The 24,030-nt window shown below is 35.4% G+C and overlaps 3 protein-coding genes across 3 annotated transcripts; 2 read left to right on the plus strand and 1 right to left on the minus strand.

Moving 5' to 3' along the window:
• Nucleotides 1-2,838: 2,838 nt before the first annotated feature.
• On the plus strand, nt 2,839-7,731 carry LOC126830904 (merozoite surface protein 9). Its single transcript, XM_050561403.2, has 4 exons — nt 2,839-4,508; nt 4,929-5,039; nt 5,994-6,067; nt 6,648-7,731. The coding sequence occupies exons 1-4, from the start codon at nt 2,964-2,966 to the stop codon at nt 6,721-6,723; spliced, it is 1,806 nt and encodes a 601-aa protein (XP_050417360.2). The 5' UTR covers nt 2,839-2,963; the 3' UTR covers nt 6,724-7,731.
• A 1,028-nt stretch (nt 7,732-8,759) lies between these two features.
• Nucleotides 8,760-14,205, minus strand: LOC126830909 (zinc finger matrin-type protein 2). Its single transcript, XM_050561408.2, has 6 exons — nt 14,165-14,205; nt 11,731-11,883; nt 11,198-11,268; nt 10,570-10,643; nt 10,000-10,145; nt 8,760-9,116 (listed from the first exon to the last, which is right to left on the minus strand). The coding sequence occupies exons 1-6, from the start codon at nt 14,174-14,176 to the stop codon at nt 8,982-8,984; spliced, it is 591 nt and encodes a 196-aa protein (XP_050417365.1). The 5' UTR covers nt 14,177-14,205; the 3' UTR covers nt 8,760-8,981.
• Nucleotides 14,206-14,385: 180 nt separating this feature from the next.
• Nucleotides 14,386-23,978, plus strand: LOC126830903 (protein FAM114A2). Its single transcript, XM_050561402.2, has 12 exons — nt 14,386-14,532; nt 15,117-15,913; nt 16,259-16,343; nt 16,996-17,100; nt 17,566-17,720; nt 18,661-18,931; nt 19,249-19,404; nt 19,811-19,983; nt 20,329-20,468; nt 20,793-20,865; nt 21,821-21,877; nt 22,912-23,978. Exons 2-12 carry the CDS (start codon nt 15,158-15,160, stop codon nt 23,005-23,007), a joined length of 2,067 nt encoding a protein of 688 aa, XP_050417359.2. The 5' UTR covers nt 14,386-14,532; nt 15,117-15,157; the 3' UTR covers nt 23,008-23,978.
• The last annotated feature ends 52 nt before the right edge of the window (nt 23,979-24,030 follow it).

Below are 24,030 nucleotides of genomic sequence, written 5' to 3' on the forward strand. Positions count from 1 at the left end.
GTGGCCAGTGGGGGGTGGGGGTCTCTCCCCTGCCTTGAAAGTTTTTGAGAAATGCATGGTCTTAATCGTCATTTTGGCATAGGGTAACATTCTTTTCTGCACCAAATGTGCTAATGAAGGCGGATGTTTACAATTTGTTTTATCTAGCTGAGCAGGGAGGGGTTTGTATAACCATATACCCCCTCCCCCCGGATTCGCCCGGCCACCAGTACATCTTGGTAGCTGTACCTAAGTTGTTGATCAGATACTGTTTCTAAAGGAACTACACAAGTGTATCTTTGGTCTGAAAACATTAATATTTATTAATTGTATTGAATGTAGTTCATAAGCAGATTGTGATTAGTCGATTCCATATCCATAGCTAATCTGAATCAAAACGTGTTGTTAAGAAAATTCTGCTAAAAATTTCAGAAATTTTGTCCAATATCATACATCATAAAACATACAATCCCACCCCCAATAAAATATTAGATCGAATTCAAGGCCTAAATCTGCATGTGATCTAAATCTATCATTCTATGAATTAAATTATTTTGAATGTTTCAGATTAAATATTATTTGATAGGCAAAGTTAGCTAATTCAACACCCTGATAATGAAAACACCAGAGAAGGCCTACATTACTCTTCATGTTCCGAGTTTCACTGTTTATTATCAGGACCAGCGAGGGAGATTATCATCTAAATATCCTTTCCTTTCGGCTGATCAGATCAACTGTAAAATAAGAGACCAATGGAAGGTCATGAAAAATCAGGACAAAAAAAGTTACACCATCCCCAAACTATGTTCCACACCTTCCAGAAAATCTAGCGTTGAGAAAAAGACAGCGAATTCTAGATCAAAATCTGAAGAAAGAAGGAAATCTTCGTCCAAAAATAAATTATTTACAGAAATCGGATCAGGAAAAAAGCCTGATAGGCCTTTAGCACCAGCCCCTACAAAGATTTTTAAGCAGATATCTGTAGAAGATTGGTTAAAACGTGATGGTCGAAAAAATGGATCGAAGACGAAACCCCAGACGTATTCCAGTTCCATATATGGTAAATCATGTGATGTACCAGAAATACTTGATAGAACACCACATGTTAAAAATGGAATTTTGAAAAACACAGAGAGGTGAGTTAAAATTCAGTTAAATGTGATATGAATGAATTATTCCCCTTTTTGTCTTCAACACAATCTATATTGTTTACATCTGCAGGCAATGTTAACCTATTCCCTGAGCTGGAAATTAAAAACTTTATTATTCTGTGGAATAGATTACCTTTTTTTTTGATACGTTTTTAGAATGACTAATATTTAATTACTGGTAAAGTTCCACCAGCTCTATGTTTGTATTATCTCCCTTTAGTCTTTATTGAAGATCTCAGTTTGGGCATCTCTGATATCGCCAGTGGTCTCATTCCTTCTACTCCACTTTACCCTGGGTTCATCCATGGGGTATTCACATATTCAAATTATTTGGCCTTGATCGTAGCTTGATTCTACAAACCAATCAAGAAGCAATTTACAAACCAGTCTTGACCTCATTGCTTGTTGACTTGTTTGTTGCAACAAGATGAGAGTTACTTTCCTTTGCCAACTTCCTTTGTATTTAACAATTTTTTTTATTTGTCAATAAAAATAGCACAGTCATGAAGGGCAGATAATTTAAATGTGTCTCCTCAATAAATGAACCCAGGGGTTAGTGGAGTGGAACGGAATGAGACCACTGGGGATACTGAGAATGAGATTGGGAATGCTCGATTGTCAGTCCGGATTCCTGAATTGACAGAATTCCAATGGTGTGAAATGGAATTCAGTCGTATCACAGTTCTATCAGTTCTGATAAGTCAAGGAAGGTGGTGTGAAGTAATTAAAGACAACAAATCCTTGTTGGTTGAATGAGATAATTTCTTATGCAGTTGCCTGCATGTGTTGTAGCCAGAAATCAACCTTTTCACTCGATTGTCACTATTTTAGGGATTGAGAGAATTCAATTCCGAAACGTTCAATTGAATATCCGCAAGATGTAAGACTTCTCAGTATAGAACTTTTCCATGCTTTTGGCATCTGTTTGCATTGATCAGAAGTTATTAATTTCAAGGACTATATTATTATTAGTCCATACTTTGTCTGTTTGTTCAGAAGGAAGGGAACACAGAGGTCGACCAGTGTACTGTACAGGTTGGACTTCATTAAAATACCCCTTGACAATTTTAATTCAAGTAGGCGGAAGCATTGCTGCCCAGGCAAAATTCTCCATTGCACACGACTATAAAAGAACATGTTAGTCTCAAAATGTCTGAATTTTGTGTTGATGAGAAGTTAATTTCCATTCCTATTGTATAAAATAAAGAAGATGGAGTCGAGTGGCATGGTTTCCATTCCATTCATGCTTGTATGTAACAAGGAGTAGGGTTACCTGTCCAATCTTGTGGGTTTTCTCTGGTTTACTTCAACTGCTAAAGAACCCTACGCGCAAGCAATTTATTGAAATAAAATGGAACCATGTGTTAGTCCAGAAATGACCTATTTCTGGCTGAGTGGACATTAAACCTCTCTCTGTCTCTCCCCCCTCTCTCCCCTCTCTCTCTCTCTCTCTCCCCCCTCTCTCCCCCCTCTCTCTCTCTCTTTATGGGTTTTCTCCAGTTTACTCTGACTGCTAACTGCTAAAAATAAAATGGAACCATGTGTTTGTCACGAAATGGCCTATTTCTGGCGAGTGGACATTAAACCCCATTTCTCTCTGGTCAGTGGACATCAAACTCTCTCTCTCTCTCTCTCTCTCTCTCTCTCCTTTTCTCTCTCTCTCTAAAATATTTAGTGGTTTTAATGATTATATTTTACAGATCCCTATCTCTAGAAAAACAAAAACAGGATTACAGAACACCAGCCAAGGTGACATTTTCGGGAAAAAAGAATAAATGTCTATTAAATGGTTTACCCGAGCCAAGAAAACTTTGTTACAGCTCAGATTTTGACATGGCAGCGGATGATGAGATGAAGAATGAAAATGTTAAAACAACTGATGTGTTGACACCGAATGATGTTGAAGACGGAATCTTAGATCGTGAAATCTACAGTGATAGCGATGACGACAACCTTCTACACTATTGTCAGGTTGATGATGATGAGGAGGATGAAACTCAAGAATCGGCACCAAAAACTCCACAGATTCCTGATGACACACAGAAAGATTCTGAGGAACAGTTAGTTCCAAATTCCCAGACTAAAAACACGAAATCTACCGAGACTGAAAATGTAGTATGCTCTGCCACCACACCAAATAAAACAAACTTACAAAAACCTCTAAAAAGTGTTTTCGCCATTCCAAGAGAACCAACCCGCAATCTGAGACCCCGAAAACGCACCAACTACGATGAAAATACAGTAGAAATCCCAAGTTTCAAAAGTGGGATTAGTCCCAAGATGTTTGGTCTTTTAAAAAACAGATCCACCCAAAATAAAAATAGAACAGCGCTGAAGGATTCGAGAAACGTAACGAGACATGAAATGGAAGGACAGAACGAATTGGAAATCGCAGCCAATAAGAAACCTGCTTCTAAAAAAACACCTAAGATTAAAACCATGCCTGGTTTATTTGACGAATATGAAATCGAAATGACGTCTGAGAGTGAATCCAAGAAAGTCCATGACAAACTGGTCGATGAATTTTTGAAATTTGAGAAATCCAACAGATCGAATGATACTGAAAATAAGGAAAAGAAGAATAAATTGAGAGAAAATTTAGCTGATGAACTTGAAGATAATGGAAAGCCAGCTGGTTCTCTAGATACAGAATCAAGATCTACTGGTAGAAATATTGAAACTCATTTAGAAAAGAAGGAATCAAAAAATAGGGGAGGTAATCCAGTGGATTTAAAGCATATTAACGAAAAAAAGAAGAGAGATAATCCATTAGATGATACAAACGAGCAAAAGAAGGGAAATAATCAAGTTGATGTTAAACATATGAACAAAGAAAAGTCGTTAGAAATATCCGGTCAAAATCTGGAGGGCGGAAAAAGGCCTCTGAAGAAAAAGAAAAGAGATAAAATAATTCCATCTGCCGTTGTTAAATTATCACGAAATCCAATATCAAAGAATGATGAAATTCCTGATTTAACAAATTTGAGTGATGAAGAAAATTTGAATGAAGAGCACATGAATATTCATGTCATTAATGATATTCAAGATGAGGATATGAATATTAATGAGCATATTGATGAAGAAGAAGATATGAATATCAATGAGCATATTGATGAAGATATGAATATTCATGTTTTAGATACACTCTCACGGAAATTTAAAATGCCATCATTCTTACAGCCAGAGACTCTGTCGTCCAGTTATAATGATGATGATAATTCTGTACCGGGTAACAATATGACTGGTAATACAACTCTAGAGAAAGTACTACTCAAACTACGGCAGATTGGTTCCCAGTCTAGCCCCGAAATACCAGCAGATGACGAGGAGGGGGAATCCCCTAGATTATTATCTCCTACTCTATCTGGAGTTTCAGAGGTACGTATGTAATTCTGTTTTATATCAGATTTCTGGGTGTCGGGTGTGAAAAATATCTTCGGGAACACCCGTAAACATTTTACTTCTTATTTCTTTGGTAAAAAGACTAAGTTTAATACAAAAGGCACTTGATTGCACCATTCAAAAGCTTTTAGTTCAAAAAAGTTTTTGAATTTAAAACAAGGCATCTTTCATGCAATTCAAATGGCTATTTATTTATTAAGACCCAGATGAAAAGAAAATTAAATTGGTTTGCCCTTACAGACACGGCTCTCATCATATCAGTCATGAATGGCGGTGAAATAGACTGACTAATTGTGAAATTGACTAACCAGTAGGCATAAGTTTTTTGTTGACTGGCAATACGTGTTTTAACACAATGTGTAATCTATTTTTTCAATACTAGTTATTTATTTTTAGTTGTCAAGTTTATCAGAAGCTGAATTTAAAAATGTGGATCAGAAGAGTAATAAAACTGACGAGAAAATGGTGAAGCCTGTTAAAAAAGTGAAAGCCAATTCTGCACAAAAGGTAAACAAAGCTTTTTACAGAGTAACAAATAATTTACTGTAGCCAACAAAATATTCTGGTTCTCAGATAGTCCCATGTCACATAAAAAGAGACTTGTCTCCAGTTCGAAAAAATAATAACAGTCTCATAGGTTATTAGGGTTGCAGCAAGTAACTCTACCGAGCCTGGAAATGCACCATAGATACAATTATCAAATTTGCAACCCTAATAAATGTTGTTGAGAATCATAAATGATACTGGATAAATCATACAATCAACAACATGAAGAGATAAACGAGTGCCTTGAAACTTAATGTTTATGACGAGACATTTTGCCTACCAGTTATCCTTTGGCAAGATAAAAGCTCAAAAACAAAGTATACGCGAATTGTGAAAAAGTGAATCTTGATACATCAATTCAAATATATATATATGGCAGCACTACCTCTCGCATCTTTTACATGCAGTCTGACGTGTACACAGGACCTTGTTTTTCATTCCATCTGAATAGCATCTAGCAATAAACTTACTAGGGGAGACAACTCAGATACACAGTCATTAGCACAATATTATCTCCCCTTAGACCACAGATTGAAATGTGCCAACAAAAACCTTGAACCAGTTATTTACTGACTGCAGAAATGATACACTTATTAAGTATTGACTATATATAATTACTTTAAGTTAAAGAATCAGCTTTCAATTTTGTTTAAAATTTGATACCTTTTCTCATTATTTGTACATCACGTACCTAACTTCATATAGGTTTTCTTTTGTTCCTTAGGTTTCCTATCACTTCTAATGATACCTATATAAACGAATTACATGTATTGAAATAAAATTGAACCACATGTTAGTCTCAAGGGAACATTAATCCAGATTTATCTCTCTTGTTCTGATACAGATCACTTTAATAATAAACAAGATATAGATTAATGTTTATACATGTTTTAAGATTTATTATTACATTTACAGAGGAAAACTGTTGTTATGGACATGTTCCAGGAAATAACCCCACCAGATAAAAAACACACAGCTAAACAACGACGGTAATATATATTATTATTATAAATATCAGAAACGAGAGGGATAATGGCAACAGGCCAATAGCTGTAGATCTGTGTAGCTGCTGGATCAAATGATGATGCCAGCGGAGAGAGCAGACATATAAAAATGCCCACTCATTATAAATATTATCAAGTGTTTCATAAACCTGAGCAAATGTCATGTGGATAAAGAGGGCTGGGGTCTTTTAGAGCTTGTATGCGATATCTCCCTTAGTTGAAGCAGATGTTAAGCCCTGTGAATGAACAAATAATGCTTTTAGCCCTGGTGTTATCTTCAGATTTTGAAATCAATTTAGCTGCGGGACCACAATGGCGGAAGCGTCACTGACCAGGAGATCCTTGCTTTGGTCTTGGTGTTGACTGAGAAAGTTCCTCTAGATTTTCAAACTTACTTTAGATTTCTCAGAGGACCTGGCAAGTTAAAGTGTCTAAGCGTTTGTATGTCTTGTGTATACAGTTGAAATTGAAATAAGTGGTCTATAGCACATTGCATGGCGCAGGCCTGTCTTTATTAGCCTGTAATGAATTCCTATACACAAAAAAATTTTGTTAACTATTTCAGTCTTGCAGCCAGTAATAAAAGCTCAAGTGCCAGTAATTTTGGAATTTTATTTTATGAAGAAGATATTTTCCTATGATTTATAACCAGTCTAAATCAACCAGTCCGTCCAATTTAATTTGATTAATCCAGTGGATCTACATACAAACATTTTGATTTCGTTTGAAATATAGTGCTGAATTGGGTTTGATCGGGTATTTTATTGTGATCAGTAATGCTGTATTCTTCCATTGATTAGGCACATATTTTTTTTTACCATTTATGTATGATGTTAAGCAAATCTTAGTTTTTCTGCATCAACATCGATGTCTGAAGATGAGGTCACTGCTTGAGAATCAATTTGTGTCGACTATGTGACGCTACATCACAATAAGCCTATATAATTTATAATTCTGGTGGCAAAATTAAATACAATTCTGTTCTCTTTCATGTCCAAAATCTAAACAATTAAATATTGATAGGAAATCGGTATGTTTTTTATTTTAGTTTCATTTTTAGCTTGAACTGTAAACATTGGAACATAAAATTATTTATATCTTATGTTTTATGTTTCTTGTAGTATTTTAATCTAGTCAATTGATGAATGAATCTCCTTTAATTTTTTCTGTCGATCAATTACACAGCCTGTTGGGAAAACAGCTTCTAGGGTAATAGACCTTTCTATTGCTAAAGTAAAGCTACATGTTCATTTTTTTGTTTTCTGCTGTACTGGTACGTACTTTATAAACTACAGACCAATTAGTAGAAACTTTTTTCCCTCTTACACAAGCGTCAAAATGAATCTACTAACATTATTCTTGTGTTACTAGTCAATTATATATGGTTCTTATCAATAAATTATGGTTTCATCAGTTATTTATGATGTCATCAATTATTTAGGATGTCATCAATTATTTAGGATGCCGTCAATCAATAATGGTGTTATCAATTAATTATGGTGCAGTCGTTAATTATGGTGCCATCAATTAATTGTGGTACTGTCAATATCAATTATGGTGCTTTCTTTTAATTATTGTACTGTCAATTAAAGAAGCTTTCAACAATTATCATTTCAACAATTAATTATGATGCCATCAATTAATTATGGTGCTATCAATTAATTATGATGCTATTAATTAAATTATGGATGTAAATGTGAAAATACACAAGTTTTTATTGTTATGTTAAGTTGTGTGAATCAAGATATATTTTAATTCTTATTTAATCATGTTAATTGTTATTGCTAATTAAACTGTTTCCAAAAATTATTCAATTTTTTAACTTTTAAACTACAACAAACTTGAAACATCTCCATCTCTGGTTTGTCCCACATACAGATATGCCTGTTCTCTATATGGCCAAATGTATAATGCTAGGGAGAAAAATTGTGCCCCTGCACTGGCTCACCAACCAGGATTTTGCTGGTTCAATCATGTCCTATTGTCACTTTACTTGTCAGCTCTTGCAAGTGGCAATGAGCTTGCAGAATCCCGAGATTCGAATTTGGTACATTCTTGTTGAGAGGTCTGGCAAGGAACAGTGGTGTCTAGTAGTTCAGATGGGACAAAAAAAAAAAGGTCTACCGGTGTACTTAATGAGATGCATTCAAATGAACCCTTGGAATTTGAAGAAGGGTAGCCAGAATCACTGTATGCTTGTTATCATTAGCCAAGTCCTTGCCTTTATCGCTCACTGACCAAGAATTTAAAGGCAAGGTTAATAAAAACATTTATTACCATTTTGTTTAAATTCTCATTGAGAATAACATACAAGGGGTCTAATTCATGGAAAACCTAAACTAAAATGTTTTAAATTTAAGGATTCAAATATTTATTTATTTGGTTGAGATCAGTGCCAATTTTAGAAGAAGAGAGGCTCAAGCTATTCCACTTATGAGAAAAGCCAATGATGATGACATGTAAGAAAAGCTTATGATTGTGCCCAAAATATTACAGTATATACACTTTGCCCAGAGTCCCCTAGATTTTGACGCCCTGTCATTTGGGCCGGAACAAATTATATTCTTATTTTTAATACGTCTTTTGGCCCGAGTTCCCTTAAATTTGGCGTCCTGTCATTTGGGCCGGAACAAATTATATTCTTATTTTTAATACATGCTTGACACAAGCTTAAAAATGTCCGTTACATCTTTAATATCAGAAGCAACAAAATTTGATTTCACATTCCTGTATTGTTTGTTTTTTCCTTGTTTTTTTGCACAGTTATCCTACACTGTCTCTTGTCCTGAGCACAAACCAGTCAAAACTATTTTTAGTCTGTCTAAATTACATACAAGACATCCTTCACAATAAAACAAATTCTAGTCTTTCAAAATTACAATCAAAACTTCTTCCACTATCATTTTTTGGAACCACCAAATCCTGAGAACCCCATCAAGGCAGCCATATCATCATCACCATCATCTAAATCAGTGTCTGCTTTACGCTTTCGTTCTTTCCTCTTCTCTTTCTTGTAGGCTTTTTGTTTCTCCTCCTGTACAGAAAAACAGATTTATAAATAAATATTTAAAGGACAATTTTTACATGTGGAATGTGTTTAACCAGTTCTATCACATATGTGATAATAATGACTGACACCAATATTGTCCTTTAATTTAGACAATAATAAAAAAAATTCTTGTTTTCAGATACCACTGCAAGAATGGAGTTTCAAAAATATGCTTATTTTATGGCATGTAAATTGACTGCTGATGGTTCCTGATCAATTTTGATCAATTTTTAACACAAGTGGTCAAGACCAGCATATATGACCAAGTTGCAACCAATAAACTTGGTCCGTTTCTATTTTGAAAAAGTAAAAACATTCTCGTTAACATTTGTTCATATTTCCTATGGTAGAGGGAAGTAACTATAAAGGATTTCTGGTTGAGTGCACAGTAGGCTCAAACATGATGAAATTGACAATCATACTGATGCATTTTTTTCAAGAAATGACAACCATCTGTTCATCGGCGTCAAGTGAAAATAGTGATAATGTACATTGAGTCATTTGAAAATAGTGTTCATATACATGGAATCAATTGAAAATAGTGATTATGTACATGAAGTCATTTGAAAATAGTGATCATGTACATTGAGTCATTTGAAAATAATGATCATATACATTGGGTCATTTGGAAATAGTGATCATGAACATGGAGTCATTTGAAAATAGTGATCATGTACATGGAGTCATTCGAAATTAGTGTACATGGAGTCATAAGATAGTGATGATGTGTATGAAGTCAAATGAAAATAGCGATCATGTACAGGGAGTCAATTGAAAATAGTGATTACGTAAATGTAGTCATTTGAAAATAGTGATGATGTACAGGGAGTCAATAGAAAATACAGGGAGTCATTTGAAAATAACCCACCTCTTCTTTTAATTCTTTCATTCGTTCATCAAAATCATATTCTTTCTTCTTTTCTTCCTTTTTCTTTTTATTCATTTCAAATCTTTTTTTAACCTGATCTAATGTTGATCTTTCTATTTTCATGGACATACCAAGATTTCTCTGATCTGAAAGATAAAGCAGGGGATGATTCTAAATATACTGGGTTTTTTTGTTCTGTGCAAGCCTGGAATTACGGAAATGAGTTTAATATAAATGAAATATGGTTTAAAAACATGTTTTCGGCATCAAACATACTTTTTGGCTAATGAAGACGCACATCATCCATACAGTGTGCTATCAATAAAACCTGTAAACAGGACCTTACAATCACATGCTGTGTTCCAACTGACAATGGAAGACACATTGTAAAATAAAAAGAAATGTGGTTTAACGTTCTACTCTTCTGCACTGACTGGACTAATGAAGACAGACATATGCCACACAGTGTGCTATGAGGAAATTTTGCCCGGTTCCAGCACAAAGTTAAAAAATCTCAGCATGGTGCCTGTCATTTTGTCAGAGAGGGGAATAAATAGGAGCGTAACTTACGTTTTTTGCCATTAATGTGATCAAGGAAATTGATACTATCTTTTACAACACAATCACAAACATTACAAAAATATCTGGAAAAGTACAAAATAAATATACAGAAGTACAATAAAAAGATTATTTCTTCACTTTGGGTATCCCAGCTTTTCTTGTGCCCTTGCGACTGCTTAATACATGAAACCCTGGACTTAACTCCTTTTTTTTTTCACTAAAGTTAAATATTTTAAAGGAGAAAAATACAAATTTTTGAGCACCAATAGGGCTAATGAAGACAGATACATACATACTAATAGTTCATTACCTGTACTTGCATGCCAATGAGTATATGGCTTGACCTTCCATCCTAATGAATACTGGCAGACACTTTTCCTTGTCAGGTGTCTTAAGCAGTGGGAGGGAACCAGAGGACCCGGAGAACACCCACAAGGTTAGGCAGGCTACCCTACTCGTACAAGTAGGGAATCGAAAATACAGCATTTGACTTACTGACAGACCTTATCATCTAAAGTGACTGGCCACCCAAACCCAAGATATCAGAAATAAACAATACATGTGGTAAAATAGCCATACTTCACACAACATTTGTTTTAAAAATTCAAGTGAATCTTGGTCAAGGAGTCAGACTTACCCTCCTTGTTGAAAAGCTGGAGTTGTTTTTGTTATCACCTGAGATCTACCTAACTTAGAATCTAAATCAACCTAAAAGTTAAAACAAATATTTAAAATCAATTCAATGGCCACAGACAGAGGAGAGGGAAATCAAATGAAATGGGGCTTAACGTTCTACTGTCCTGTACAAACTGGGATAATGGAGATGTGCACATGCCATGCAATATGTTATGATGGAAATACTCCGAATTGCCACTGTAATTGTAAAGGGATCTCTTATGTGCACTACCTACTGGTATACAGGAACCCCAGTTTTGTATCCTATCCAAATGACTAGACACTATTTCTTGTCGTTCTCAGCCAACACCAGGATCAAATCCAGGTTAGTAAGCTAGGCTTTACTTACTTCATTCTTGATTTAGTCTTTTTATCATTGTGAAATCATAACTTAGGCCTGTTCATTCTTGATTTACTTTTTTTTTATCATTGTGAAATTATAAATCAGGCCTGTGCATTCTTGAACAAAAAAATCTTTTGAAATAAATTGATTACCTTATAATCTCTAGGTTGAAGAAGTTCCCTTTTAATAGGAATTTCTCGTTCGTTTGACCCACTCTCCTTGGCCAGCTCCTCCTCCAATCTTTCTTTAGCAAGTTTCTCATATTCATCGGCATCCCACTTTCTTCTGTGGTCACCAGGGGTTTTCTAATTAAAACATAAAATATATTTTTAAAGAAAAAGATATTGTCATGTAGGTCATTTGAAGTGGAGATAGAGATAAGCTTACATGTACATAGAGTTTAACATTCACTCAAAATGAAATGAAATGGGGTTTAACGTCCTACTGTTCTGCTCTGACTGGGCTAATGAAGACGGGCATACGCTATATACTGTGCTATGAGTGAATTTTTGCCAGGAAAGTGGTGCTAAAGCCTATTCTTATATCAAATTCCAACTGTTAAGGGATCTTTAATGTACATGCCAATGTGTATACAGGACCAAGGTATATGTCCCATCCAAATGACTATACATTGCCCCTTGCCAGGCCCTCGGTCCTGCACCACTAACTAAGAGGAACCACTCCAGAAAATCCTGATGAACTTTCTCCACTGAGCCACCATGGCTCCCCGTTCACTTAAAACAAATCAGGTTATTTAGGGACTACCATTACAATTTTATTTCAATATCAATAATTCACTTGCATATAGCCATATATCAGTATGGTTGGAGAAAACCAGAGGACTCAAAGAAAAACCATACAGTTCAGCATGTCAGTCTACTCCTTTACATGTACAAGCTTGGGATCAAAATTACGGTACTCAAAGTAGCTAAGTCTTTAAATCAATATCATCTAAAATCTTCGACATTGAAAACACGAATTATTTGTCAGTTTAAATCAACATTGATATTGTGATCTTACCGGGAAAAGATGGGCTTCTGATATTCAATATTAAAGACAAAATAACCATTTTACCATTGGTACACGAATCGTGTACCATAATGCATTTCAGCGCCATTTGTAACAAGGGCTTCGAAGAACGAGGATAGACATATTCCACGAGTCATGTCAAACGGTGATGCCATATCTTATCTGGAGAGCATGCGCAATAAATACTATCTGCGTGGACTAGAATAACCAGACGCTAGAGATTGCCATTCGATTGAGACTTCTGGCGTATTTCGCCAAACGTAACTGATTTGAAATTGGAGTAAAAATGGAAACGACTGACTTTAAATCAGTTCATATTACATTATTATTATATTATATGCATTGCGAGTTGCGACCCATTTCTAGGTCCCAAATATTAGTTAGTGATTTAGCTCCTTTCTACTGAAAAGAATAACCTGTGTTTGGAATACGAAATGGATATTTAACCGTATACGGCAAAGTATCTACTTCCGCTATTTTACCATACATCGTTTCGGCACAGAAGCACGATTTTACGGGAAAAACATAAACCACTGATAGTCTTAGTACTTAAATTAAAACCAAAATCTGCAGAAATGCGCCCTTAACCAAAGTAGAATAATATTCTAAATGCTTTTCTACAATTTAAATTTATTATCTTATTTTCTTTTAAAAATAATTCTCCAGTTTCTACCATAGAAATTCAAGTATGGCTATTTCGTTCCTTTATAAGAAACGGAAAAAGAAGCTCTGTTAGACAAAGAACGAATAGAACTGCTGGGTTAGGTTTTAGGTTAGGGTTTGGGTTATGGGTTAATGTCAGACACCAAAGTGAAAACTGCTAAGTCCAGGTATCAGAGAACTGCGCATGTTAAACGGAAGCCTACGGCTAACTCTATATTTGTGACTGTCGTTTGTCTGTCTGTTCGGGGTTGGCGGCTACACTAGGTCTGCCCCGAGTCTGAAATTTGGGGTATTGGGGTAGCTCGGACCGGGGAGTAACATAGGCCAGGTGGCGTTAGTCTACCACTTCCGGTTTCGGAGTTATAACCCCCGAGCGAAGCCGGTCTGTTCGGGGTTGGCGGCTACACTAGGTCTGCCCCGAGTCTGAAATTTGGGGTATAGGGGTAGCTCGGACCGGGGAGTAACATAGGCCAGGTGGCGTTAGTCTATCAAATCCGGTTTCGGAGTTATGACCCCCGAGCGAAGCCAGGTATCCTGCTAGTAGTAAAAAAAGTAAAGTGCCGTAAACGGTTAAATATCCACTGCCTTATTCTGAATTGAACATGATACATAAAATTAATTACTTGTTGATAAAGCTAAATAGTAAAGGACCAAACAACCAATTATTGGTATAAATATCCTGACAAGAAGACCATAATGACATAATGTAAGTTTAGTAAAAATATGAAGATGAAGCGACTTTTATTTAAAAATTTGGCCACATCTCTTCATACGCTGAATAAAGTGGATTTGGTATGTGTAAATATTTATTTCAAATAATAACCAAGGTCATTTTTAAGACCGGACAGGTAAAGTTTATTTAAATTAGAAAATATCTAAAAAAATATAATTCACCTCGTACGCCATTTTGAAATGTTTGACTGTTTTCGGCGACAGCATAAAATACTCTTAAAAACATTTCACATTCATTTGTAGAAAAATCTTTTTCTAATAAAAATCAAATGAACTAAACATAAAATACATATTATCCGACGCCAGGGAAACAACTGAAAGTTATATTTAGATAGGTTTGCATTTAAATGCATTCATGTAGGACTAAAGTGATTGTCTATATTTATTATGTTGCAAAGTACAACCTTTACAGCACGCATGTGCGAGAAATGTCAACATAAACACATTTCAGCAGTCGACGTGGCTTTCTAATATTTTTGATTGAATTCGGCGTTAATAACGAAATAATTTCAGTTTTTGGAATTGGATTTGTAAGTATAACTAATATTATATCTAGAAGACGCAATTTATTTATTTCTAGAGACTCTAACTTATGAATAGTGAGGATGTTATTGACAATGTTTACTTTTTTGGCCAGCTGCCAACTTTATATTTATAGTTTTCTGGTTAAATTAATTAATGAATTATGAATGATGGTTATAACCTGTGTGCCTAAAGGAATGAATTGCAGGTGTCAGCATATAATTTCTTGTCACGTGTACAGTGATTTTCTTCAGGGAGCCACTGTGGCTTTAAGCCACTGCAGCACTTGCTCACTAAGCAAGAGGTCATGGACTCTGGCACTGTGTCTGTCATCATTCGGTGGTTGGGGGGGGGGGGGGCGTGCACACCAGTGTGGGTTTTTTTTTTGTATGATCCAAATGACTAGACACAGGTGACACAGGGAAATTGTGCCAGAAAATCCCGAAGGAACTTCAGTGGCCAACACTGTGAGCAAACCAGAGACATTCTGGTTAACAAGTCAGCGTCATACTCAAACCTGAATTATACATATAATTTGATATTGGATTTCTAAAATTGGATTAAATTAAATTAACCATTTCTTTTCCTTCAGGAAATTTAAATTACAAGCGAGTTTCCAATTTTTCGGTAAACATGTCGGATTCAGATGACGATGCTGCTTTTGCAAGTGCTGATGAAGGTGAAATTAATGAACCATCAGCAGGTGGTGCCATGGCAACACAGAAAATAAAAGAGAAGAAACAAAATGTTGAAGAGACGACAAAACAGGAACCACAGAAGCAAGCAAGTGGTCGGAATGAAGGCAAAGGTAAAAATAAAAAGAAAAAAAGGGGAAAGAATGGAGGAAAAGAAACAGGCAAAACTTCGACAGATGAAAAATTATCAGCAAAAAAATTAACAGAAGAAAAAGTAGTACAATCTGAGGAAAGAAAGACAGTGAAACCTGACGAAATACAATCAGAAACAGATGCACAAAAAACTCAAGCAATAACAAAAACATCAACACTAGTTGATGATAAAAAGTCACAGGATAGCTCTGATAAACAATCACAGGATAGCTCAGATAAACAATCAGACATTAACTTGAATAAACAATCCAAGATTAGTTTGGTTAAACAACCACAGGATAGCTCAGATAAACAATCACAGATTAACTCGGATAAACAATCAATCAGTCAAGATAAACATAAGACTGTTGTGAGTGAAGAGAATTCTTCTAAAACTGATCAGAAAGATAGTGTCACAAAAACACCTGTAAAAACTGACAACGTCTCGAATAACAACATAGTCACAGAATCTCCTCAATCTGTGACAATCCCACGAGAACGAGACCATACCCCGGAGCAGGAAGAGGTACTGGAAAATCTTACCACTGCTGCAGAAGAACAGGTAGATATTTATTTTTTGGAAAGTCCAGGCCGCTTATTCAGGTCAATTGTGCCAGTCTAATTCGTCGTAGAAAGAAATGCTACTGTCTGAGCAAAATGTCCCTTATAGCACACCACATGGCATATGCCGTCTTCATTATTAGCCAGGTTGATCAAAAAAGTAGGATGTTAAACCCAATTTCAGTTATTTCTGAAACAATCATTCCTTTATACACTGTTCTGTCTGGTAGACAGTCAGAATTCTAGCTGCCACCAAAAGGTGACAAGTTTAAAATCTATGAAATTGTCTGCAAATTGTTATTACAATTAAGTTATTTAGTACACTAAATAAGTTATCTCCCTTTAGTCTTCAGGTGCATGGGGCTGGGGTTGGGGATCATCATTATTAAAAACAGCCACCAGCTCAGTTTCTACCTTTACACATCAAGTTGGTGAGTATTAACATTTTAAAGTAAGAATCTACCCATGTAATGTTTATGTTTTGAGTTTTTGTGCAATGAAATTGTACCATATGTTGTCCCAAAATTACATAGTTTGTGTCACATGGACATTATTGAACTCTCTCTCTCTCTCTCTCTCTTCTAAAGATATTGAACTCTCTCTCTCTCTGCCTCCCCCCCCCCCTCAAATTTCATTAGAATGAAATGATCTTTAATCTGTTTTTCTTTTGTTTTATATTCCATATCTTATGCCCTATCACACTCAGTTTTACTGTCCATCTGTTATGTTCTCAGATGATGTTATCTGCCTTGAATGGCAGATGTTTCTTAGATCCTTCACATCCCATAAAGAAAATAAAAACAGTCTTTCTAATTCCCACGCATCTATATTTTCTCCTGGAAACAAGAAGTAACTTAATGAAACGGATTAAAACAAAGTGTATCATAGGCTCAATTATCAAGTACATTAATGTTATTGACAATCATAAATTGGTAAATGGAACTCTACATGTATGTTAGTTTGTGTCGAGTGGACATTACTCCAAACCCCATCCCCTTTCTCTCTCCCTCCCTCTCTCTGTAAATAATACATATATGGGTTTGTGGCTTTGATGATCAATTAATTTTAAATGCTATGTTATAGGCGATGGGTTTACAACTTTAATGGATACAGTAGAAACATCATTAGGTGCTCCCCCTCCTGAGGAAATGGCTAAAGATAAAACAATAAGTGATACAGAGAAAGATGGTATGTCTTTATTTATGTTTAATATTTATTACAAATGTTTTATTGTCTTCCTGTTGAACTATTTTTTGTTGAATTATTCACTTTAAGGAGGCAAGTCACTAACTCAATATCGTCCACCATCTTCAGCATTGCAAACACAGCTTATTGGTCAATTTAGATCAACATTGATGTTGATATCTTACCAAGAAAAGATGGGCTTTTGATATCCAATATTTTTAAGGCAAAATGAAAATTTTAAAATTGGCACACGAATTGCATGCCAGAAAACTATCAAGCTCCATCTACTGGTGTAGACTGGAATAACCAGGCGCCAAAGACTGCCATCCCGTATTTTGCTGAGCATAACTAATTAGAAATTACTGTAAAAACAGAAACAATTGAATTTAAATCAGTATAAATTCATATTACATTATTATATGTGTTGCGACCTATTTGTGTCCACTTTTAAAATCCTCTTTATTTCAGAAATAAAGGAGAAAAGAGAAACAGATAAACCTGAATCACAGCCTAAAACTGATGCACAAACAAAAACATTGGACGAGAAAACAAACCCTCCTACAGCTGAAGGGGCTGACGGAGGTGGGTGGTTTTCCAACATTAGTAGTCTCGTTCAAAATACCGTAAGTGACCAATATTTTATCTTCTGATTTACATTAAACCCTATTTTCATTTCAAAATCTAACTATTTCCCCAATATCACAGTCATCAACATCAACACAATAAAAAAAAGTGGCTTCATCTTCACCCCACATGGTAATTAGGTCTTAACAAGAGCTCAAAATCTCTATAATGTCTGTGTGCAAGCCATTGACATTTACTCTAATTTCACCTAGATACTGAATGTCATAGAAATAAAATGGGGCAATTATTGTTCCCCACGTATAATAACACAGAATTCCGCCTCACCCCGGGATCGTGTTATACATGGGCATGTGTTATACATGGGCACATGTTATACATGCACATTTACGGTACTCTTCAAAACGTCGCTCAAATAGATTAGTAATTGTTCTTCAACGAGTATGGAAGCCATGGTGGCCAAGTAAGTAAGACACTGGCTTGCTAGCCAGGGGGTCAGCTTTCTAGCCTTTCGAATGGGACAAAAAAAAACCCCATGGTCTTGTGTACATATTGGCGTGCACGTAAAAAATTTGATATAAGAGTAGGCTGTAGTGCTGCTGTCCAAGAAAAATTACCCTCATAGCACTGTATGACATATGCCCGTCTTCATTAGCCCAGTCGAGCAGAAAAGTAGGACGTTAAACCCCTTTCCATATTATTTTTTCCGTGAGTATGTTATACGTTATTGATATTCATTACCGTATGTATGGACTGAAAGTTTGTATTTGACTTTAAAGGCGTTACGCTTTTAGTGTGGAATATCGTGACTTCATACAAAATTCCGATGCTGGCTTGTACAGGAGACTGTTATCTTAGTAGTGTTTCTTGATTGTAGACAAAATGGATTTAAAAAATATTTGATTAAAACACCACCAATAAGATTTTCACATAAACAGTTGAAAATTTCTCAGGAAATATGGTATTTGTTTTATTTGAAAGGTTTCTGAAAGTATCGGTGTTTTGGAGACAATTGGTACAGGAAGTTTGGACGTGATGGAAAAGATTGGTAAAAAGACGTACTCCGTTATCACCGACCACGATCCAGGGTTCCGCAAGGCCAGACAATTTCTGGGAAACAAAGGAGATAAACAGAATTTATCCTCACTTTTACGAGATGCAAAAGATGAAACCGATCAGAAGATTGAAATGGAGAAAGAATCAGAAGAAGCAAGAAAATGTCATTTTGGTTGTTTATTTGATGATTATCAAGGTAAAATGGGATTTACAAGTATAAGCGATTGGGTGACCTAATGGGTTAACACATGCGCTTTAGAAAAAGGTCTGTCATTGAGTCAAGTGGCATGGTTTCGATTCCCCACTTGTACGGGACAAGGAATAGGGTCGCTTGTCCAACCTCGAGGGGTTTTCTCCCACTGCTAAAGATCTCTACGTGCAAACTAATTATTTAAATAAAATTTAACAATATGATATTTCCAAAATTATCTACCTTTTGTTCAGTGGACATTAAACTCTCTCTCTCAAGGTGTGGAATTTGTTTATTTTTTGAATATGTTTGTCTGATTGCAGGATTGGCTCATTTAGAAGCTCTCGAGATATTATCCAATCAGAGCGAGAAGCGTGTTCAGACGTTATTACACGCCATGTCAGAAGAAACTATAGCAGAGATTAAACCAGAATTGTTACAAATAAAAGATATTTTTGAAATAGATGAGAATGATGATGGTAAGTATGTCAAATGTTTTTTCAGCATATGAACTAATGCTCTTAACCGGGGCCAAGGAAAGGGGGCGTACTGATTATGGTGAATGATTAAAAGTATAAATTACTGAGGTTAGTAATTGAAAGTATAAATTATTGAGTAATTGAAAGTATAAATTATTGAGTAATTGAGAGTATAAATTATTGAGGTCAGTAATTGAGGTGAGTGATTGAAAGTATAAATTATTATGGTTAATAATTGAAAGTATAAATGTTAAGGTGAGTGATTGAAAATATAAATTATTATGGTCAGTAATTGAAAGTATACATTATTAAGGTCAGTGATTGAAATTATAAATTATTGTCGTGAGTGATTGAACGTATTAATTATTGAGTAATTGAAAGTGTAAATTATTGGCATATTTTGTAGAAGAAACAGAGCATGATTTTGTAAAGCTGGTAACAGATCAACTGACAGAATTACATCTTGGTACAACTCCCGATAAACTAAACAAAGTCCAGGAAAAAACACGAAAATGGCTGGTTGATTTCCACTCTGAAAGTGGAGATGATAAAACGACAACCATTTCACGTGATCCAAAGGTTAAATTTTATATATTGTATTTAATTACTTGTGGATACTCCAGAGTCTTATGTGTCATGTTTGCAAATGCTGATTGATTAAACAATGAACTGGCCACTATGGTATCGTAAATCACTCTACTTTCGGCTAATTGCAACAGGTTAATTATTACTTGTTGATTAAGAAGTCAATGAACTGTGATCTCCCGATTAACTTGAAATACATACAAAGCCGCATGACTTGATTTTATTTGAAGAAATTTAAATTGTATGGTGATCTATTGTCGTCACCGCTGTCTTTCCACAATGGATGTCGATGAGTAGCCATATTAGTCAACTTTTAAAAAGTGTTTATTGGTTTTACAGGAAATACACCGACTTGCCATTCAGTCGTTAGCAGAACTAACGTCTAAAAGTGTTGAACAGTTCCATAAAGCAGGGGAGTTAATTCTATTACAGAAAGATGGAGAGAAATCATATCTGGACCGATCTAAAGCTCTAGCTGGGTATGTTATTTTTACTGGTTAATAATACGATGAATGCAGATGGATCGTAAACCTTTCATAGCTGGGGGCTAATGTAAGCTTCCGCCCAAAGGAATGAAGTGTGTACTATACCCCCACCATTTATACAGTGTTTTATCTCCAATTTATCCTTCTGAAAGCCCAGCATACTAGTATATGTATAAGGAGTAGAGTATAAAAGACCCAACAATCCCTTTAACTCACTTGGTAGAGGTGTATAGATTCATGATTTTTTCAGTCATTAGTAGACATGACCCAATGTGTCTTTTTTCTCTCTTGTAATGTAGATATCATTTTATTTTTTAGCTTGACCCAGGTTTTATGTACAGAAGTTGGAATTTTATCAACTAAATTTTCACATTGTCTTAATACGGTTGGGGTAAGTTCTAAAATTAAATACATTCAAGTCATATTTGGGTTTTGTTTTTTAAAGATGCCTTCCCATTACAAGCTTTGTGATTTGATGATATATTTGGACTAAAAACTTATTCAAACTAATTTGTCTATCAAAAGTTTGCTTCAAATCCCTCTCAAAACATTTTAATTGGAAGAAAACTACCACAAGCTGTAAAATTCTATTTCAAGTACATGTAGTCTTGTTTGCCATGTGACTTGATTGAGGGGAGGGTTCATTTTCAGCTTGTTACTAGCTGTCCAGTTACCGTAAATATCAAAGCCAAAAGCGGAACACAGACCATGGAACATTTTAGCCAAACATTCATGAAACATTGTTCCTATAAATTTGTTCATCGTCTGCGGGTTAAAAAACATGAAAAAATGTTTGTGAAATCAAACATGTTAGATATTTGGAACTCTGTTCGTTGTCTGCGTCGAAACCGAACATTCACGGAACAGCTTTTTCAACACAGTACCAATCTGCGATTACATACATATGCCATTTTGAAATTGCATGATTTTGTGTGGCGGTAAGAATGACGTATGTTAATATGTATACGTCATTAGGTGGTAGTGTATTGTTCGAGCTAAAACATTTGTTCATCTGTGGTGATTTTATGTGTATTGTTCAACCTTAAACATTTGTTCGTCTGCAGGACCGTGTTCAGTGTTTTTGTTCATTCAATTGTCTGTGCTAGTCCTAAGTAAATACTTGGATTATCCTCGACTAACTTAATTTCTCGGCTGTTTAATCGTGAAATTTGCAGTACATTTAAGTTCATTCAACATAAAAAACCATGAGATCTTTAAGTCATTCATGCAGACATGCTGCCAGTTAGTGATCCCCTTACATTTTTGTCCTGTGGGAAGTCCTATCGGTGTTTTTCAGGGAATCCAGTATTTTTCTAACAGTAACATGTATAATTCTATTGTTTTAGGAATCTGAGGAAGCATCTGAGGTTGTGAATCCATTAGTTACTAATATTTATCTTGAGGTAAAAACATTTTGTTTGTAATCATTCTTAGTTATTTTATTATTGTGTCCACAAAGTAATAAATGCATAAAAAACACTTCAAATTAAGTAGAAAGAAAGAGAGAAATGAGGCTTAACATCCACTCAACACAAACTAGGTCATTTCGGGACTATCACATGATTCAGTGTTATTTCATTAAGTTGCTTGCATATAGGGGTCTTTATAGAAGTGGTAGGAAGCCGGAGGACCCTGACAAAACCCACAAGGTTGGACAAGCAAATTTACTCCATGTTACGTACAAGCGGGGCATCGACATCACGCCACTTGACTCAGTGGCAGACCTTGTGATGCAGCACGCTGTGTTAACCATCCCCCCCCCTCCACACACACACACCCCTTTCGACTTAAATAAACAGAAATCAATAATGCAAACACAAGGACAATGTAAGCAATAAATGATTTCAATTGAATGGATCAGCCTTAAGTGTCCACCGTGCAAACAAACTGACTTTAGAGACTTAGCAAAACTTTCTAAGAAATAGAATAACCAAAATATTGTGATGTTAAAATCTATTTTATTTTTGTTTAATTTTTACATATCGTTTGTAAGCATCTGATTTAATTTCCTGCACTGAATGGACTCTTTCCGTTCCTGTTTTGTTTCAGCAGCATATCTTAATAACCATTTAAGATATAGTAGTCATGCCTTTCGTACATTCAGGGCATTTGGATGGTCGAATGGTTAGCACGTGTCATTAAGTGAACTGGCGTGGTTTTGATTCCCTGGTTGTATGTGACAAGGAGTAGGCTCGCCTGTCCAACCTCGTAGGTTTTCTTCGGGTCCTCCGGTTTCCAGCCACTGCTAAAGACCCCTAAGCGCAAGCTAATTATTGAAATAAAAATTGAACTATGTGTTAGTCCGGAAATGACCTAGTTTGTGTCGAGTCGATGTTAAACCCCAATTCTCTCTCTTATATTTAGGTATGCAAGGGCATAGGATATATATGACTTTGATGTCGATCGCAAGCTTGTATATTTTTATTATGTTTTTCAGGCCACCAACAGTAGTACATATATTCAGGATGCATTTGAACTTCTATTGCCCGTTTTACAGAATGCAGTTATACAAAACTCAGATGTTTTACAGTGAGCTTCATTTGTCTCAATCATCCAGTGAGATTCAAATCATGCAGATACTCTTCAACTCGATCATCCAGTGAATTTCTAATTCAGATTTTTTATATCAGGAAGTGATTCCATACTATCTTCTTAAGGCGATGCTCTTCAAAATAAAAATAAAACACGACACCTAAGGCTTTGAGGCTCTGGCAATTTGAGGATAATGGGCATTAAACTTTGTTCTTCGGAGAACTGTGCATTGATTAACTGACTTCATTTTTCCGAAATGATATCATAATTCCAAGATGACTGCCATGACGTCAATTGGTACTCTTGTACTTGTTTTTATTGATTCAAGGGAATCAAGCAGACTGTAAATTTTCTGATTTGTTTGATTTAATTACATGTTAAATTCTCTCACATGTAGATTACATCTAGTGCTATGTTTTAAAATGTGTCAAAGACTATTATATAGTCATCACCATGTCTCGGTCCGTTTGTCAACCATTGGCCTGTGAACGCGGTAGAGTCCACAGTTTCTGTTAGATCTGTTTTCAATTAGGTGTGAAGCATTGTGATCATAAGAGGACGAACCCTATCGATATTCAGTGCTGTGTGAGTTGTCCCCCAGTTTAGAGGCTATAGTTTCAAACAGATTCGTTTGAGATCTGGAGAGAAACATTATTTCAAGTTATTTAAGGTATTTTGGAATTGCAATATCAACCCTAAAATGGCTTTATTTTATTCCCACCAGTATTTGCAAAGATATAAAAAAGATTTGGTTTTTCTTGTCTTAATTAAATGTTTTAAAATGTCTCTGAGTTTTTTTTTAAGCCATTGAAGACTACATGAACTGAGATGGATTTACTAATCATTTCATTGTACCCCTCAAGGGTCTAGGTAATGCGTAGTGTCACACCATAAATATTGCATTACCTTGATTAAAATTTCTTTCAACATTTATCTTTTTTTTTAAAATAAAGAAAAATTAATATTTTAAAATCAATTTCTTTTTTGTCAAGCGTTACATGTTTGAAATATTAATAGGTCGTCT

This window comes from Patella vulgata, chromosome 8, assembly GCF_932274485.2.
Source record: "Patella vulgata chromosome 8, xgPatVulg1.2, whole genome shotgun sequence".
NCBI classification, from domain to species: domain Eukaryota; kingdom Metazoa; phylum Mollusca; class Gastropoda; family Patellidae; genus Patella; species Patella vulgata.

Coding starts and splice junctions, on each gene's coding strand:
- LOC126830909 (XM_050561408.2), bottom strand. Junction 11,269..11,730: donor TTCAACCTAGAGATTATAAG/GTAATCAATTTA, acceptor TTTAACTTTTAG/GTTGATTTAGATTCTAAGTT. Junction 10,146..10,569: donor TCACATTAATGGCAAAAAAC/GTAAGTTACGCT, acceptor TTTATCTTTCAG/ATCAGAGAAATCTTGGTATG.
- LOC126830903 (XM_050561402.2), top strand. CDS start 15,158: ATGTCGGATTCAGATGACGATGCTGCTTTTGCAAGTGCTGATGAAGGT. Junction 18,932..19,248: donor TTTATTTGATGATTATCAAG/GTAAAATGGGAT, acceptor GTCTGATTGCAG/GATTGGCTCATTTAGAAGCT. Junction 19,984..20,328: donor CCATTTCACGTGATCCAAAG/GTTAAATTTTAT, acceptor TTGGTTTTACAG/GAAATACACCGACTTGCCAT.
- LOC126830904 (XM_050561403.2), top strand. CDS start 2,964: ATGGCAGCGGATGATGAGATGAAGAATGAAAATGTTAAAACAACTGAT. Junction 4,509..4,928: donor CTCTATCTGGAGTTTCAGAG/GTACGTATGTAA, acceptor ATTTATTTTTAG/TTGTCAAGTTTATCAGAAGC. Junction 5,040..5,993: donor AAGCCAATTCTGCACAAAAG/GTAAACAAAGCT, acceptor TTACATTTACAG/AGGAAAACTGTTGTTATGGA.